This window comes from Phyllobates terribilis, unplaced genomic scaffold, assembly GCF_046119375.1.
Source record: "Phyllobates terribilis strain yellow unplaced genomic scaffold, ASM4611937v1 Scaffold_9__5_contigs__length_417890890, whole genome shotgun sequence".
Classification (NCBI taxonomy): domain Eukaryota; kingdom Metazoa; phylum Chordata; class Amphibia; order Anura; family Dendrobatidae; genus Phyllobates; species Phyllobates terribilis.
In genome coordinates, this window is record NW_027362769.1 from 81,762,103 (window position 1) to 81,781,389 (window position 19,287).

General features: G+C 47.1%; 1 protein-coding gene across 5 annotated transcripts in view; it reads left to right on the top strand.

Moving 5' to 3' along the window:
* LOC141160834 (putative methyltransferase DDB_G0268948) overlaps positions 1-7,916 on the top strand; it is a 223,611-nt gene extending 215,695 nt beyond the window's left edge. For 4 of the 5 annotated variants that reach the window (XM_073645629.1, XM_073645628.1, XM_073645625.1 and 1 more), the window contains one exon: positions 7,489-7,916. In XM_073645629.1, the coding sequence (XP_073501730.1) occupies positions 7,489-7,576 (88 nt within the window). In that variant the 3' untranslated portion in view covers positions 7,577-7,916. Of the gene's footprint in view, positions 1-7,486 lie in introns of all 5 variants that reach the window. The other variant, XM_073645630.1, reaches the window with a different exon arrangement.
* Positions 7,917-19,287: the final 11,371 nt, after the last annotated feature.

The following is a 19,287-nucleotide window of genomic DNA, read 5'->3' on the forward strand; positions in this document are numbered from 1 at the left end:
AAATTAGGAGGAAATGCAATGCCATTTGGAAGAGTCGTGGAGATTAGAGGTAATTAAAAACAACATTTCAATGCCCCTTGGAAGAGCTGTGGAGTTCAGAGTGGCTTAAGAAGACGCTTTTAATGCCCCTTTGAAGAGACGTGGAGGTCACAGTAGCTTAACAAGACTGTTTTAATGCCCCTCGGAAAAGTGGTGGAGGTCGCGGAAAAGTGGTGGAGGTCGCAGTAGCTTAACAAGACAGTTTTAATTCCCCTTACAAGAGCCATACAGTACAGCATATTACAAACATTATTCCCATTATTGGGGAGTGGGTCTCCCATAGTATTTGCTTATGCCTTCCATCAAAAGCTTCCAAAAATTAAGACGGAGCAACTTGCAATGCCCCTTACAAGAGCCATGCAGTACATCATATTACAAACATTAGTCCCATTATTGGGGAGTGGGTCTCCCATAGTATTTGCTTATGCCTTCCAAGCACAAGCTTCCAAAAATTAGGACGGAGCAACTTGCAATGCCTCTTACAAGAGCCATGCAGTACAGCATATTACAAACATTATTCCCATTATTGGGGAGTGGGTCTCCCATAATATTTGCTTATGCCTTCCAAGCAAAAGCTTTCAAAAATTAGGACAGAGCAACTTGCAATGCCCCTTTCAAGAGCCATGCAGTACATCATATTACAAACATTAGTCCCATTATTGGGGAGTGGGTCTCCCATAGTATTTGCTTATGCCTTCCAAGCAAAAGCTTCCAAAAATTAGGATGGAGCAACTTGCAATGCCTCTTACAAGAGCCATGCAGTACAGCATATTACAAACATTAGTCCCATTATGGGGAAGTGGGTCTCCCATAGTATTTGCTTATGCCTTCCAAGCAAAAGCTTCCAAAAATTATGAGGAAATGCAATGCCCGTTCGAAGAGTCGTGGAGGTCCCAGTAGCTTAACAAGACGCTTTTAATGCCCCTCAGAAGAGACGTGGAGGTCAGAGTGTTATAACATGACGCTTTTAATGCCCCTCAGAAGAGACGTGGAGGTCAGAGTGGTATAACAAGACACTTTTAATGCTCCTCAGAAGAGACTTGGAGGTCAGAGTGGTATAACAAGACAGTTTTAATGCCCCTTGGAAGAGACGTGGAGGTCAGAGTGCTATAACAAGACGGTTTTAATGCCCCTTACAAGAGACGTGGAGGGTCATAGTGGTATAACAAGACGCTTTTAATGCCCCTCAGAAGAGACGTGGAGGTCAGAGTGGTATAACAAGATGGTTTTAATGCCCCTTACAAGAGACGTGGAGGTCAGAGTGGTATAACAAGACGGTTTTAATGCCCCTTACAAGAGACGTGGAGGGTCATAGTGGTTTAACAAGACGCTTTTAATGCCCCTCAGAAGAGACGTGGAGGTCAGAGTGGTATAACAAGATGGTTTTAATGCCCCTTACAAGAGACGTGGAGGTCAGAGTGGTATAACAATACGCTTTTAATGCCCCTTGGAAGAGCCATACAGTACAGCATCTTAAAAATATTATTCCCATTATTGGGGAGTGGGTCTCCCACAGTCTTTGCTTATGCCTTCCAAGCAAAAGCTGACAAAAATCAGGATGGAGGAACTTTCAATAATGACAACACGGACCACGGTCACCCTGGTGGTATAGTGGTGGTGGAGGCTGAGGATAAGGAGAAGTACATAAAACAGCTGAAATGAGGAAGCATATACCAATGTGTCGGTGTGAAGAGGTGCATGTGAATACACCTCACGAAATAACACAGTGGATTTGACTTTGTTACTCTGCTGTCATTTGGTGGTGATGAGAAGTCTGGCCCAATCCAGCCATTGTTCATTTTGATAAGGGTCAGCTTGTCAGCATTGTCAGTTGACAGGCGAGTGCGCTTATCAGTTATAATTCCCCCAGCGGCACAAAAAACACGCTCCGATAACACGCTAGCGGCAGAGCAGGCCAGGACCTCCAAGGCGTACAGAGCGAGTTCATTCCAAGTGTCCAGCTTGGATACTCAATAATTAAAAGGCACAGAGGAATCACGGAGGACGCTGGTACGGTCGGAAAGGTACTCCCTCACCATCTTTTGAAACTTTCCACTCCTTGTGAGAGTACCCCGCGCCTCAGGGTCTGTCCGAAGGGAGGGTCTGAGAAAACTGTCCCAGAACATTGACAGTGTTGCCTTGCCTCTGCTGGATTGGAGTTGCGTCTCTCTCGCATGTACGCCTTGGTTGGGCAACAAAGAACTGTGACCTCTGCCGCTAGCGTGTTCAGATGGGAATTTTTTTAACAGTTCTGCAGCAAGAGCCTTCTGGTACTGCCCCATTTTTGTAGACCTCTCCACCTCAGGAATAAGAGAGTGAAAGTTCTCCTTGTAGCAGGGGTCTACAAGTGTCACCAACCAGTAATGACTGTCACCCAACATTTTGACAACGCGAGGGTCACGGTTAAGGCAGCATAACATAAAGTCAGCCATGCGTGCCAGACTGGTAACGGGCAAGATTTCCGTGTCCTCACCAAGATGACGACTGACCATGCTCTCCTCCTCCTCCCTCCTGTCCTCTGGCCACCCATGCTGAACCGACGGTATGACAGTTGTAGAGGTACTACCGTCTACAGCGCATGATACCAGCTCCTGTTCTTCCTCCTCCTCCTCCTCCTCTCCCTCATTGTCCCCCAATGCATGTTGGGATGAGATGAGGCTGGGCTGTGTGTAATCGCCCGCTACTGCTTCTTGATCCATCTCATCATACTCTGGCTGCAATGCCTCCTCTTTAATTCTCTGCAGAGAGCGTTGCAAAAGACAGATAAGTGGGATGCTGACACTAATGATGGCATCATCGCCACTCACCATCTTGGTGGCCTCCTCAAAGTTTGTCAGGATGGTACATATGTCAGACATCCAGGTCCACTCCTGAGGTCTTATGTGTGGAGTCTGACCTGAATATCGACGGCTGCTCTCTTCTGCTCACAAATCCTTAGCAACATGTGGAGGGTAGAGTTCCAACATGTGGGGACATCACACACCAGTCGGTGTGCCGGAAGCTGCAAACGCTGCTGCAACACAGCAAGGGCGGCGGAAGCTGTAGCCGACTTGTGAAAATGAGCTGACAGGCGGCGTACTTTCACGATCAGATCTGGCAACTCGGGGTACGATTTAAGAAACCGCTGAACCATGAGGTTAAGCACATGAGCCAGGCATGGTACGTGTGTGATCTCACCTCGTTACGGCCATTATCACACACGACCATGCCTGGATGTAGGTTCAGCGGTCTCAGCCACAGATCTGCCTGCTCTCTCACAGCTGTCCACGACTCACAAGCAGTGTGAGGTTTATCACCTAAGCTTATGAGTTTCAGCACAGCGTATTGCCGCTTGGCGGAGGCAGTACTGCAGTGCTTCCAGCTTGTAACTGATGTGGTGATATCTGAGATGGAGGCTGAACATGAGGAGGAGGAGGATTATGCGTAGGAGCTGTACACTGTGGGGGAACTCTGATTGACATAGGGCCCGCAATCCTCGGTGTGGGGAGGATGTGTTCCGTCCCAAGGTCCGAATGGGTCCTGGCTTCCACTATGTTTACCCAGTGTGCCGTCAGGGAGATGTACCATCCCTGGCCACAAGCACTTGTCCACGTGTCCGTTGTCAGGTGGACTCTCCCAGTAACTGCATTGTTGAGGGCACGGCAGATGTTTTGGGACACGTGCTTGTGTAGTGCGGGGATGGCACACCGGGCAAAATAGTGTCGGCTGGGGACCGAGTACCGAGGGACGGCCACCGCCATAAGGTTGCGGAAGGATTCCGTCTCCACCAGCCTAAAAGGCAGCATTTCCAACGCAAGCAGTCATGAAATGTGCGAATTTAGGACTGTGGCCTGTGGGGCGTTAGCTGCGAATTTGCGCTTTCATTCAAAGGTCTGGGATATGGACAATTGAACGCTGCGGTGGGATGTGGACGTGGACGTTGATGCTGTTTCTTGAGAAACTGCCATAACAAGTGAAGACTGAGAGGAGGGGGCATCTTTGCATGCAGTATGGACAGGGGATTGCCTTGCACACACAACAGGGGGTTCTATTGCATGCACAACAGCGTAAGAAGCAGTGTTGACACCCGCTGACACTGGTCGTGGACCCTGGGGTTCACCCCACAAAGTCGGGTGCTTTGCTGCCATGTGCCTGATCATGCTGGAGGTGGTCAGGCTGGTAGTTTTGTCACCCCTGCTGATGCTGGCATGGTAGGTGGTACAAATGGCCTTTTTGGGGTTATCAGCAGAGTCTTTAAAAAAATTCCAGACTCTGGAAGACTCTGGAAGACCTACCGCTTGTACTGGCAACGTCCCTCGTGTTGGTGTTACGGGGAACGATTGCCCGCCTTCTGTCTGCGGCCACCACACTGCTTCTTCTTGCCTGTTGGGGTACTCTGCCTCCCTCCCCCTGTGTGCTGCTGGCCTCACTCTGCATGTCCTCCTGCCACGTTGGGTCAGTTACTAGATCATCCACCACCTCCTCCTCTTCCACTTGCACACCACGATCCTCCTCCTCACTTCCTGGCAATTGTGTCTCGTCATCGTCCACCTCTTGTGACAAATTGCCAGCGTCGACTTCCTGTGGCCGTGGCTGTTCAAATATTTGGCCATCGCTACATGGGATCTCCTCTTCCACCACTTCAAGCGGAGCAGGCGAGGGGCACAAATCTGGAAATGGACTAGTGAACAGCTCTTCAGAGTGTCCAACTGTGGGATCAGTTGCTGTCTGACGACATTCGGCATGGTGGGAGGAAGGAGCATCAGGGTGAGGAGGAGTATGCGGTCGAGACTCATGGCTACAAAGAGTTGACCGTGTGGAAGACAGACCGGAGGTGGTGGTGCTCAGTTAGCTGGAAGTATTATCTGCTATCCAATTAACAACCCGTTCGCACTGATCAGTTCGCAATACTGGTGTTGTTCTGTGCTTCCCTAGTAATTCGGTCAAGAAGTGGGAGCGAGAAGATGTGGCTGTTGGTTGTGGCACATTTTCACCTTGGCCACGGCCCCGTCGTCTGCACGCACCATCACCAGAACGTCCACTTCCACGTCCCTTGCCACGCGCCTTGCCCATTGTAAAGGAAGTAAAATAGCTTACACTCGCACTATCAATGGAAAAAGGGTAATAAAATGTAGAAGAGGAAAACCACAGTTCTATTTCTCTGGCCTACACCCGACTCTTTTAAACAATCAGAACAATCAGGGAGAAACTGTTACTGTTTTTCTTTGCGGAAAAAATACCAAAACCTGAATAATAGAAATTTTTTACCGTGGAATGGCAAAACCACAGTTATTGTTTACTGGGGTATACCATAAAATTTTAAATATATATATTTGCGGCTGAACAGTGAGCGACACACTCAAACTGTTTTTTTTTTTAGATACAAAAGGCCCAAAACTGGATACTACAGAGATTTGACCCGTGGAACTGCAAAACCACACAGGGATTTGTCGGGCCTACAACAGACTATTTTCAACAGATATATTTTTGTGTCAGAACAGTCAGGAGACAATACTGTTTTTTTTTACTGCAAAAAATGCGAAAAGCAGGATAATAGAGATTTTTTTACCGTGGAACAGCAAACCCACAGTTATAATCCCTAAACTGTCTAATCCAGAGCGACTGTGTCCAAGATGGCGGCGCCCGGTTTTAAATACTCGAGGTGACGCTGTGCGGCCAGCCAATCACTGTAATGCCCACAAACAACATGGCTGTGGCATTAGAGTGACTGGCTGGCAATCCCTGCATGTTCAATGGCTCTGTAAAGAGCGCCAAACATGCAGGGCGTAGACCCGAGCACCCGCCCGAGTAACCCGGAAATGCTCGGTGCTCGCCGAACATCCCGAGTAGCGTGATGCTCGGGCGTGTACCGAGCAGTGTCGAGCATGCTCTCTCAACACTACTAGCGGTAGCAAAACAGATGCTGAGAGAAGAGTGTCATGCATTCTCCAAAGATGACTCATATAGGCTGTATCCCGTCGTTGCATTTGAAAATCAATTTGAAAGACACGACCCCAGTAACCAGAAGTTACATGTCTGTGCCAAAACCATTACATCGCGAAGTGAAAGAATATTTACAAGATCTCATCTACAAAGGTTGGGTCCAAAAGTCGAAGTCGTCTTATTCCTCTCCTATTGTCTGTGTTAGGAAGAAGGATGGTACGTTGAACCCACGCAAACAAGGGGAGAACATACAAACTCCTTGCAGATATTGTCCTTGATTGATTTGGTCTCAGGACCTCAGCACCATGAGGCTACAGTGCGAACCACTGAGCCACTGTGTTATCTGGTACTATCAAAATGGAATAAATATTTAGCAAAACATTTCCTTGTTTAATACAAATGTACACCCCAAAAATGTAAAATTAGGGAAGTCAGAGGAAGAGGGGGAATTTTGTTATTTACGATGGGCACCAACACACTTGTGAATCTCCCACCCCCTTAACCCAAACATCTGCTCATGTAAACATGTAGCATCATCTAAATGTACAATATCAGGTGCAAAATAACTTATGTGACATGCGGAAGTAGTGCTGTTGCAGAGTGTGACATGCAGAAGTAGTGCTGTTGCTTTAAAAGCATTCAGCAACTATTAGAAGTAACACTAGCATGAGACAGGAAGTGTTGTGCTCCAGAAGCATCCAGCAACTAGAGGGGTTAACACAGTCACAGGAGAAGGGGAGTGTTTTTGCAGAGCCCCAGAGGGATTGTGGGGAAGTTGCTTACTGTCTGTCCGGAGGCGAAAAGAAAGGTGGTGTGTGTGTTCTGTATCTCACAGAAGTGCCCTTGCAAGTGAAAAGGATTGAAGTCAGGAGTGAAGCTAAGCACAGGTCAGGTAGAGTTCCTGAACTAACAGTGCAGAGTATTGTCAGGCAGAAAGATAAGGACTGGAATAAATGGTGTCACGGGGATCATTTCCCTCAGCAAACCCTCCCCCTCTCCTCCATCTCACTGTGCTGTAAAGAATGCTGTGTTCATTAATGTGCCTTTGCATTAGAACTGTGCTGTCCTGTACTACTGGGAAGACTGTGAACTGCTGTGCTGCTAAGGAAACTGTGCTGTCTGTCACTGGAGCCTGTGGCTCATAAGACTTAACTTGCACTGGTTGTGCTGCTTCTTATTGAATGCTACTGTTCTGCGGTTTATGAGGACTCTTGTCGGGTGTGTCTGGTCAGCAAGTGAAACAACCTATGTGTCTGTACCTGAGGGTCAATACCCCTGTTTGCCTGAGAGAAGCTGCAGCACATGGTCTATGGTTGCCCTGAGTAGCGGTTCCCCCAGGATTCCAAAGAATTCATGTAACCTGTGTCACCCCTAACTGAACCTAGCGGCATGCGGGTAACACTTATAAAGATGCTTTTTGTAGCAATATACACCATATCACAGTATGAAGTTTGCTAAACACCCTTTAATCTTATAAAGCATTTACTACATTTTTATGATGTTACTGAACTCACCTTATTGTTACAGATTCCGAGAGATCCTTGGAGAAGAGGCTGATTTTGTCCGAATGAACATGCCCATGAAATATTACTGTGTCCTTGCTTGCAAGCATTAACGTGGAGACCTGTTAAATCCAAATATTCAGAATGGAGTGTTGTGTTGAATTTTTTTTTTAATGTCTTTAAAATCATGTTAAATCTCTAATATAATCTGTAAAAGTAATGTTATAAAGAAGATTATCTTCAGAAACTTACTCATGTGATCTCAGTCTCGTATAAATAAAGTCAAATCTTCAACACCAAAATTTACAAGCTATAGGATAACACTTTACCACCCTCCTGCCACATGTAGTTTTAGCATTCATGCCATGGCAATTTTTTTGTACTTTCGAGTTATGTTAAATTTTAGGTTCATATGATTATCACTGTATTAAAACAATAAAAAAAATATAAAAATTTGAGAGTCCTCAGTGGTTTATACCTTTTAGTGGCTAACTAAAATGATGGTAACAAATTGCTAGCTTTCAAGACTACTCAGGGTCTCTTCATCAGGCATAGAATAACACTGTAAAGCGGCCCCATGATTGCATAAGTGAGTTCACCGGAGATCAGCTAGCGCTGCTCCGGTGAGCTCCTTTACGGCCCCGCTGACCGTGAGAAATTCCCACGATACAACAGGGCTGTAAAGGAGGCCACCGGAGCTGCGCTAATGCACTCCGTTGACCTCAGTCAGGGGCTTACACTGCCAGGAGCAGATGTGTTCCCCGCAGTGTGAGCATACAGCAGCCATGCACAGCTGTCACATCTCCAGATGTGACAGCTGTGCATGGGAGAGCAGCGCAGGAATGTGGACAGGTAATTATTTTTTTTTAGTAAATTAAGAATTAATTAAAATGGTTTGTTTCATTTCAATTAATTTTTTTTTCTGGGTGTTTGTGTGTTTGTGGGAGGGGGCCTATAACCATGGCCCCTTTTTAGGCTATTAATATCAGGTCGCAGCTGTCCGCCTAGCCTTTGCTGGCTACAATTTATAGAAGAACACCACATTTTTGTTTTTTTTTGTGGTCCCCCTGTACAATGGCCAGTAAAGGCTAGGCCAACTGCTGCGGCCTGGTATTAATAGCAAGGGGAAGGGCCATGGTTATTGGCTACTTCCCAAACTATAACATCAGCCCTCAACAGTCTGCTTTCCCTGTGCTGCTTATTAAAATTATGCGGGAGCCCACGTTTTTTTATTTTACAAAACATTTTACAAAATATTTATTGAAATTAAAGATTATTGGGCAGCGTACGTGGGTTCATTCACTGAAAGCGCCTGCATACGCTGTTAGGCCAATTTCTCATGTCCACATATCCACGTCACTGCAGATAAGCATGACGGAGCATGCTTTGGAATGGGTCTGTGCGTGGGTCTCCGGTATGTGTGGAAAATGTCATCACCACTCGTCCTGGAGATTCTGACGTGTGAAAGAGCCGTAATAGAATATAGGGAGGGGGGGGGTTGCTGTGTGTATGTGTGCGCATGTATATACACATGCGTACATATCTCCATATGTTTTACGTGTGTGTATATGTATGTGTATATATATATATATATATATATATATATATATATATATAAATATATATATATATATATATATACATATATACAGTACAGACCAAAAGTTTGGACACACCTTCACATTTAAAGATTTTTCTGTATTTTCATGACTATGAAAATTGTACATTCACACTGAAGGCATCAAAACTATGAATCAACACATGTGGAATTATATACTTAACAAAAAAGTGTGAAACAACTGAAAATATGTCTTATATTCTAGGTTCTTCAAAGTAGCCACCTTTTGCTTTGATGACTGCTTTGCACACTCTTGGCATTCTCTTGATGAGCTTCAAGTGGTAGGCAGATGAGCCGCTAACGGCCGCCATCTTTTTCTGAAATCCCGCGTCGCTGATTGGTCCGTTCCTGGACAGAAGGACAGACAGACGGGATAAGACGATTATATATATTAAATATATATGTACATACACTGCTCAAAAAAATAAAGGGAACACTTAAACAACACAATGTAACTCCAAGTCAATAACACTTCTGTGAAATCCGCCTGTCCAGTTATGAAGCAACACTGATTGTGAATCAATTTTTCCTGTTGTTGTACAAATGGAACAGACAGCTGGTAGAAATGATCGGCACTTAGCAAGATACCCCCTATAAAGGAGTGGTTCTGCAAGTGGTAACCACAGACCATTTCTCTGTTCTCATCCTTTTTGGCTGTTGTTTTGGTCACTTTTTCATTTTGCCATTGCTCTCACCCCTAGAGGTAGGGTATCTACAGTACAACCCACAGAAGTTGCTCAGGTAGTGCAGTTCATCCAGGATGGCACATCAGTGCGAGCTGTGGCAAGAAGGGTAGCTGTGTCTGTCAGCACAGTGTTCAGAGCATGGAGCAGATACCAGGAGATGTGGAGGGAGCCATAGGAGGGCAACAACCCAGCTGCAAGACCGCTACCTCCGCTTTTGTGCAAGGAGGAACAGGAGGAGCACTGCCAGAGCCCTGCAAAATGACCTCCAGCAGGCCAAAAATGTGCATGTGACACGCCCCCTGGGCCGTGTGTGTGTGGGGATACCTGGAACCGGACCTTTTGTGGATGCTGGAGGTTGTAGTCCTTGCGTGGCGGGGACCCGGTCCCGTGGCTCAGGGTGGTCAACCCAAATGGCGGTCTAAATGCTGAATGTCCGACTACGCCACCCGTGGACTGCGGTCAGAGTGAACCGCCGCTGCAGGGCAGACCGCTGAGGCTGGTTTTGTGGGTGCAGCCGAGGGTAGTATAACTCCCCACAGGAGGAGTATAGCCTCAGGGCAGTGAATAGGGATGTTGGTGGTGATGGTGCGCAGGAGCAGCAGTAACCACACTGAGTCTGTCATGCAATTCAGGGTCTTTACTGTTGGTGGTATTATGACTGGCGACTCGGGCCTTCCGTACTTCTCACCCCTCCGGGGCAGTAGTGGTCCCTCTCGTGTGACTGAGCCTCCGGGCTTCCTTGGGCCAGAGGACTTGAAGTCCCCTGCGTGGTGGTTTTCTGCTGCTGGGCTTATAACTCTCACAGCCTCGGACTCCAGTGTCCGGCTTTGTAAGTCTCTAGCCAGGATGAGCTCTGCTAGCTCCCCTCCTGGCCTTGTGTTCCTCCTCTGCCTACAGGGACTCCTCAGCCTACTGCTGACCTGTCCCTAGCTGCAACTTCACTGGAACTTGTCTGGAACTTCTCTCTAATTTGTCTGTCTAACCCCGCCCCAGATCCAGTTTATAAAGGGCAGGTTTCTCCCCTCCCTGGACTGAGGCAGGAGGTGCTGCATGCTAATTGTCCCCAACCAGGGAACCTTCCACCTGCTCTCAGACATGACATTGCTGTCACTGTGGCGACCAGACCTGGGGTGCCACATTCCCCCCTAGTGAAATTTAGTACTCTGGGACTAAACACATTTTGCAAAAACACAACAGGTAATAACAATACAGTAACATATATACAAGAAGTTCAGTCTTTTTAGGTCATGGCGCTACCGTAACCAGGTGTCCTTGTCACCCATGATGCACTTTGAGGGACACGTCCCAAACCCTCCACGTAGACCCTTGGGTGGCTAAAGGGCTTTGAAGATCCGGAGTTGGACCACGTCTTCAGCCACCTCCACGGGTTTTGTGTTCTGTGGTCATCTTCAAAAGAGGGCACCTTACCAGGTGCAACTATGTAAAAGGTACTGTTCCGGTTATTCATTGTCCATAACCTGTTAGTCCATGAATCCTGTCGGGTAACTAGAAAAACATAATTAGTATGTAGGCAACAAACATTTTAACATTTGCAATATACAGGCATTTATATCACATTTAGATTTAGATTTTCCAGTGAGCGGGCATCTGACCCCTAGTGCTCCTGGTGGACCTACGTAACACACTATCTGGTTGTACTCTATTCGGGTCCCCTGTTTCCACCCCCTGTGTACTGGGTGTGCTCGTGTCTGCACTAGAGGTGTTTGCAGATGTTACGGGTATGTTGGGCAGCTTTCTGCGTACTCTTTGGCTCACCACGTGCATGGCAGGTCCACTACTAGCAGAGGGTTGATTCTCCTGACCTGCTGGTATGTACGCTTCTGCCTCCGGGGCCACTTGCTCTTCCAACACTACTTGCTCTTTTGCAGGCCCTTGAGGGGCTGGCTGGAGAAAGGTAAGGACGGGTACGACTATAGCGTTGTTGATTTGTGTCCAGGACCGGGGAAATTCTCCGAGCACTGTACTGACCATTTCTTCCCTTTCCTCTGCGGGTTGAGGGCTATCTTGGTCTTCATCAGCGCTTTGCAGCTGCTCGGGACACTTCTTCAGGTGGTCTCTGGAGACAGTGGCTGTGGTCTCTCCTCCATCCTTACTGATAACACATACCTTTGGGTTGTCATGGCTTGAGGGCAGTACAGTGTACGGGTCTTTCTCCCACTGGTCATCCAACTTGTGGAGCCATCTCTTCCTCTTCAAGACCTGCTCTCCAGGTGCCAGGGGAGCAGCAGGAGCATGTTGGTTGTAATTCCTCTCTTACCTCTCTCTTGCTTGAGACAGATTTCGCTCCACACTCTCCTGTACTTTCCGGTACTGCTGCTGTCGCTCTGTGTCCCAGTCTGCTTCTGGTGAGGTGTCCTCAGGTGTCAGGACTCCCATCTCCAGGTCAATTGGCAGCTTACCAGGTCTTCTCTCATTAGGTAAGCTGGGGTGCAGTTGGTAGAATTTACTGGGATATGGTTATACAAGTCCACCAGATCCGGCAGTTTCTCAGGCTACAGGCTGCGTTCCTCCAGGGGCAACGTCTTGAGCAGGTCTATTACTACCTGGTTCATTTTCTCACACATCCCGTTGGTTTGGGGGTGGTAAGGCGTTGTCCTTATCTTCTTGCAGCCATACAGGTTGCAGAATTCCTGGAAGACTTCAGCCTCGAACGCTGGACCTTGATCAGTCAACACTTGCTCTGGATACCCGGGTAGGCGGCAGAAATACTGCTGAAAGGCTCTGGCGGCCGTCTGAGCTGTTAAGTCTTTGACAGGGACCAGCACTAGGAACCGGGAGTAGTGATCTACGATTGTGAGGGCGTAGACGTATCCCGATCTGCTTGGAGCCAGCTTTATATGGTCCAGGGCCACCAGCTCAAGGGGCTGCTTTGTGATGATGGGCCGCAGGGGAGTCTTCTGGCTGGCGCGGTCCTTCCTCCTTAGGTTGCACGGGCCACAGTCTCTGCACCATCTCTCTATAGCCCCTCTCATGCCTACCCAGAAGAACCGTTCACGCAACAGGAACTCCAACTTCTTCCATCCAAAGTGCCCTGCTCCGTCGTGGTATGCCTCCAGGACCATAGCCGCTTCTCGTCTCGGGACCACTACCTGCCAGGTCAGCTCATGTGTTCGAGAGTTGACGGTTCTGCGGCACAGCCTCCCCTCATAGAGAAACAGCTTGCTCCTTTCCTTCCACAGCTGTTTGGTCTCTTCTGGAGCATCCGGATCAAGGTGGGCATCAGCCTGGGTCAGCATCTCTTTTACCAGGTGGACTGCGGGGTCACTATCTTGTGTCTCTGCCCAGCCGTGGTGGGGTAAGGGATTGAACGTAGCGCAGCAGAGCACCTCTCCTTTATGCAGTGGGAACACTGGGTGATCCCATGACGGTGGAATGCAGGGAGTTCAATTTCTTCCAGTTCTTCTGGATCCTGTTAGAACCTTGCTCTTAGGTTTTTTCCTTTGCTGGTCACATGACCTTGTTGGCCTATTTAATCCTGCTCCGCCCTTCTGGCTTTGCTGGACTTCATTGTATAACTACTTTCTAGCTAGCCTGTGCTCTGTATCTTACTCTGTTAGTTTGCTTGGTCTACGGACCTCTTTGTTCTATATATTTTGTTTGTTCGTCTGTCTGCTACTATTTCTGTTAGGAGGTGTCCCATTTTCCTCCCAGTCCTTAGTACTTGTAGGGATTCCTTCCCCATATCTATAGGTCTCCGTACAGACTAGCTTAGGACTTTAGCAGGTCTGATCGCAGGATCAGGTTCCTTGTTACATCGTAGGGATTAAGCTGAGTTCTATCGTAGGGACAGATCTCCTCTCTTTCCTTAGCTCTGGTAGCAGAACATAACAGTAAGTCCAGCCTGCAAATTCTCTAAGGAAAGATTTTTCTGTTCCATCATGGTGTCGGTTCTGGATTTGGCTAAACGCCTGCAGGGAATCTCTCTGGAGGTGGCCGAGCTCCGTCAGCACGTGAGTAACTGTCCTGGAGCACATTTCTTGGAGCCTAAGGTATGTTTGCCGGATTTATTTTTTGGTGAACACCGAGAATTTTTTTCATTTAAAAATGCTTGCTTGTTGTATTTTCGCTTGAGACCCAAGTCCTCTGGGGATGAATCCCAGCGCATAGGGTTCATAATGTCACTTTTGCGCAAAGAGCCTCAGGAGTGGGCCTTTTCTTTGCAACCTAGTGATACATGCTTCAGATCAGTGGATAGTTTTTTTTTCTGCTTTGGGACTATTATATGATGATCCTGACCGTGTCTCATCAGCTGAGACTGAGTTAAGACGTTTGAGACAGGGATCAGGTAATGTGGAAAAATATTGTACTCATTTCCGTCGTTGGTCTACTCAAACAGGGTGGAACGATTCTGCTCTGAAAAGTCTATTTCTTGCTGGGCTCAATGAAAGGGTTAAAGACCTGCTAATTGCTTATCCTACACCTGAAGATTTGCAACAGGCTATGCAATTAGCTATACGGGTGGATAGGAGACTGCGTGCAAGGGTTAATGAGAGCAAATCCTCTGCTATGTCAGTTTCTGGTTATGAGAATGTGTGTACTAACAGTGGTGAACCAATGGAGATTGGATTGGTGGCACCTCGCTCTCAAGAAAAAGACCGTAGATTTTCTGAAGGCTTGTGTTTCTATTGCGGAAAATCTGGTCATTTGATTAAAGGCTGTGAGCTTCGTATGAAGAAAGAAAAAAAAATGGTCAGTCATGCCCGTATTGCCTGTTTAAATTCCAAGGGTGTATTTTTAGCTGCTTCCACGATTGCTCAGGAAAAATTAATGGAATTTCGGGTGTTTGTTGATTGTGGGTCTACTCTGAATGTAATTGATGGGGGATTCTTGGAAAGACTCAATTTAAAACCCGAACCTTTATCATCCCCCATTGCTGTGGTTTCTGTGGATGGTTCCCCTTTGAAGAATATTACTCTCAAGGTCTGTGAATTTCCTCTCACTATTAATGGTGTTCACCATGAGAAATTGGATTTGGTAGTTTTGAATAACTTGCCTTCTCCAGTAATATTGGGTTTGCCCTGGTTAAAATTTCACAATCCTGTACTGGATTGGTCTACCAGTGAAATTAAATCCTGGAGCCATAAATGTTATGACAAGTGTTGTAACGGGCGTATTGCAGCTTTGGATAGGGGAGAATTGCCTGTTCCTATTCAGGATTTTTGGAGAGTTTTTTCTGAGAAGGAATCGCAGGTTTTGCCTCCCCATAGAGACTATGATTGTTCTATTGAATTTGTCCCTGGAGCGACTCTTCCTAAAAGTCGTTTATTTAACCTTACTATTCCTGAGAGGAAGGCTTTGGAGGAATACATACAGACAAGTTTGGCCGCCGGTCACATTAGGCCCTCTAAGTCTCCTGTGGCGGTTGGATTTTTTTTTGTAAAAAAAAAGGACGGCGGTTTACGTCCTTGTCTGGATTTTCGTGAGATTAACAAAATTACTGTACGCAATCCTTACCCACTGCCATTGATTCCTGATCTGTTTAACCAGTTAATGGGGGCCAAGTGGTTCTCTAAAATTGACCTTAAGGGGGCATACAATCTGTTGCGCATGAAGGAGGGTGACGAATGGAAGACTGCTTTTAACACTCCTGTGGGTCATTTTGAGAATCTGGTTATGCCTTTTGGTCTTACTAATGCTCCTGCATTTTTTCAGAATCTTATTAATGACATCCTTAGACCTTTGATCGGCAAAAATGTGGTTGTGTATTTGGATGACATTTTGATTTATTCGCCGGATCTGGAGTCTCATTGGCAGAGCGTACGTGAGGTATTACAGTTATTAATGGACAATTCGCTTTTTGCTAAGCTGGAGAAATGTGAGTTCGCTGTACAGAGAATTCGTTTTTTGGATTACATTATCTCCAGCGAAGGTTTTGAGATGGACCCGGTTAAAGTTCAAGCTGTACAGGAATGGCATAGGCCTATTGGTTTGAAATCGATACAGAGGTTTTTAGGTTTCGCCAATTATTACAGAAAATTCATAAAAAAATTTTCTAGTATTGTCAAACCTCTGACCGATCTCACCAGGAAAGGTGCTGATGCGGTTCAGTGGTCTTCTGAGGCCATTGAAGCTTTTGTGTATCTCAAGGAGAGGTTCACCTCTGCTCCCATCCTTATGCAGCCTGATGTGACTAAGCCGTTTTTGGTTGAGGTTGATGCTTCCTCTGTGGGGGTTGGCGCAGTATTGTCTCAGGATAACGGGGATGGATTACATCCCTGTGCCTTTTTTTCAAAAAAATTTTCGGAGACTGAACTGAATTACGATATTGGTAATCGGGAATTATTGGCTATTAAACTCGCATTTGAACACTGGCGCCACTTCTTGGAAGGTGCGGAATTTCCCGTTCAGGTTCTTACGGATCATAAAAATCTGATATATCTTGATGCTGCCAAGCGCCTGAATGCCCGTCAGGCTAGGTGGGCACTGTTTTTCTCGCGGTTTAATTTCTCCGTTACTTACATCCCTGGTACTAAGAATGTTAAGGCGGATGCCTTGTCTCGCAGTTTTCTCCCATAGTCGGTGCTGAGAAAGAGGAGAACATTTTACAAGAAGGTGCTGTGATAGCTGCTTTGGACTCCGTTTTGGAAGATGAGATTCTTAAAGCACAGGAGAATGCCCCATCTAACACTCCTCATGGGAGGTTGTTTGTGCCTGGGACCTTTAGGAGAGATTTGTTTGTTGAGTGTCACGAATCTCGGTTGGCAGGTCATCCCGGAATCTCTGAGACCAAGAGACTGGTGGGTCGCAGTTTTTGGTGGCCTGGATGGCAGAAGGAAGTCATTAAGTGGGTGCGTCAATGTACTATATGTGCTAGATCTAAGTCCTCACATACTCCTGCTGCGGGGTTGCTTTGTCCTTTGGAGGTTCCCAGTGCTCCTTGGACACATTTGGCTATGGACTTTATAACTGACCTTCCCCCCTCTGAGGGTTTTACTGTCATCTGGGTGGTCGTGGACCGTTTTAGCAAGATGTGTCACTTGGTTCCCTTCATCAAACTGCCCTGCGCTAAAACTCTCGCTAAGGCCTTTGTCAAGGAAATTGTCAGACTTCATGGCGTTCCTACTGACATTGTTTCTGATAGGGGTCCTCAGTTCGTGGCTCGTTTTTGGCGTGCCTTTTGTGACAGGTTGGGAGTTCATTTGTCGTTCTCGTCCGGATATCATCCTGAATCTAATGGCCAGACAGAAAGGAAAAACTAGGATGTTGAGCAGTTCTTGCGTTGTTTTGTGGCAGACAATCAAGAGGGGTGGTCTGAGTTTCTGCCACTTGCTGAATTTGCTCTGAACAATCATACATCTTCTTCTGCTGGTTGTTCGCCTTTTTTTTGTTGTTCTGGGAGACATCCGTCGTTTGGGTCGCTCTCCAAGTTGGGATCTGCCGTGCCTGAGGAGGAGAATTTTTCCGGTGATTTGGAGAGAGTTTGGATGAATGTGCGTGTTAATCTTCAGGAGGCCAACAGAAAATCTAAAGACTACTTTGATAGGAAACGACAGGAGGTTTTGTTCGCTGTTGGTGACATGGTTTGGTTGTCCTCTAGGAATCTGCGGTTGAGGATTCCTTCTAAGAAATTGGGTCCCAAGTTTGTAGGGCCCTTTAAGGTGCTTCAGGTTGTCAACCAATCTGCTGTTAGGTTGGAGGTTCCTACCTCCTGGAGAATTAATCCGGTATTTCATGTCTCTCTGTTGAAAAAAGCTGTTGTATTGGATTGTGACGCCTCTGCCTCTGTTCCTCCGGTGGTGGAGGACGGGGAATATGAAATTTCTCGCATCCTTAACTCTAGACGGTATAGAGGTAGTTTGCAGTATCTTGTGGACTGGAAAGGTTTCGGACCCGAGGATAACTCTTGGGTGAGGTCGGATGATGTTTCCGCGTCCAGACTTATCAGAGCGTTTCACAGGAGATTTCCTGATAAGCCTGGTCCTAGGGGATCCGGAGGATCCTCTTAGAAGGGGGGGTACTGTTAGAACCTTGCTCTTAGGTTTTTTCCTTTGCTGGTCACATGACCTTGTTGGCCTATTTAATCCTGCTCCGCCCTTCTGGCTTTGCTGGACTTCATTGTATAACTACTTTCTAGCTAGCCTGTGCTCTGTATCTTACTCTGTTAGTTTGCTTGGTCTACGGACCTCTTTGTTCTATATATTTTGTTTGTTCGTCTGTCTGCTACTATTTCTGTTAGGAGGTGTCCCATTTTCCTCCCAGTCCTTAGTACTTGTAGGGATTCCTTCCCCATATCTATAGGTCTCCGTACAGACTAGCTTAGGACTTTAGCAGGTCTGATCGCAGGATCAGGTTCCCTGTTACATCATAGGGATTAAGCTGAGTTCTATCGTAGGGACAGATCTCCTCTCTTTCCTTAGCTCTGGTAGCAGAACATAACAGATCCTCTCCCCCGTCCTGCAAGTGAGTCATTCTGGACAATGCATCTGCGTTGGCATTTGCGCGCCCTGTCCGGTATTTGATAGTAAATTCATAATTGGACAGCTATAATTCTCAGGGTTTCTCTCTGTGGGTCTCAGCTTTCTGCTAGCTTAAGCAATTACCCGTTCTCTGCCCTGCTGGATCTGGGACAGTACGGCTCCTAGCCCCACGTTACTGGCGTCGGTGTGGAGGATAAAAGGCTGGCCGTAATCAGTGTAGGCCAGGATCTCATCCCCCGTGAGGGCCATCTTCAGCTGGCGGAAAGACTCCTCCTCCAACTTGTCCCACTTAAAGGGTGGCTTCTGACTTTTAGTCTTTGACTGACCTAACAGGAGGTCCTGCATAGGGGCTGCCATTTTGGTGAACCCGGAGAAGAATCTTCGGTAGTAGCCTACCAACCCGAGGAACTGCCGCACTTTCTTTATGCTGGAGGGTCTTGGCCAGTCCTTAATCACCATGATCTTGTCAGGGTCTGGGGCTACTCCGTCAGCACTCACCACGTGTCCCAGGTACTGTACTTTTGGCTTCAGTAGATGACACTTGGAGGGTTTCACCTTTAGGCCGAAGCCTGCCAGGGCATCGAACACCTCTGCCAGGTGCTTTAGATGGTCCTCATAGGTCTTGGAATACACGATGACATCGTCCAGGTAGAGTAGGACCGTCTCGAAATTTCTGTGCCCCAGACAGCACTCCATCAGCCTCTGGAAGGTCCCTGGTGCGTTGCAGAGTCCGAACGGCATACAGTTGAATTCACTGAGACCCATCGGGGTGGTGAAGGCGGTCTTCTCCTTGTCTGACTCTGCTACAGGAACCTGCCAGTACCCGCTAGTGAGATCCAAAGTAGAGAAGTTAGCAGATTTTAATGCAGCCAAAGACTCCTCTATCCTAGGTAACGGGTACACATCTTTGTGTGTTATTCTGTTGATCTTTCTATAATCTACACACATCCTCATCGTGCCATCCATCTTTTTAACAAGAACTAGGGGAGCTGCCCAGGGGCTACAGCTATCCCTGATCACCCCAGCCTCCTTCATTTCTCGCAACATACCCTTGGCATTCTGATAGTGTGCAGGGGGTACAG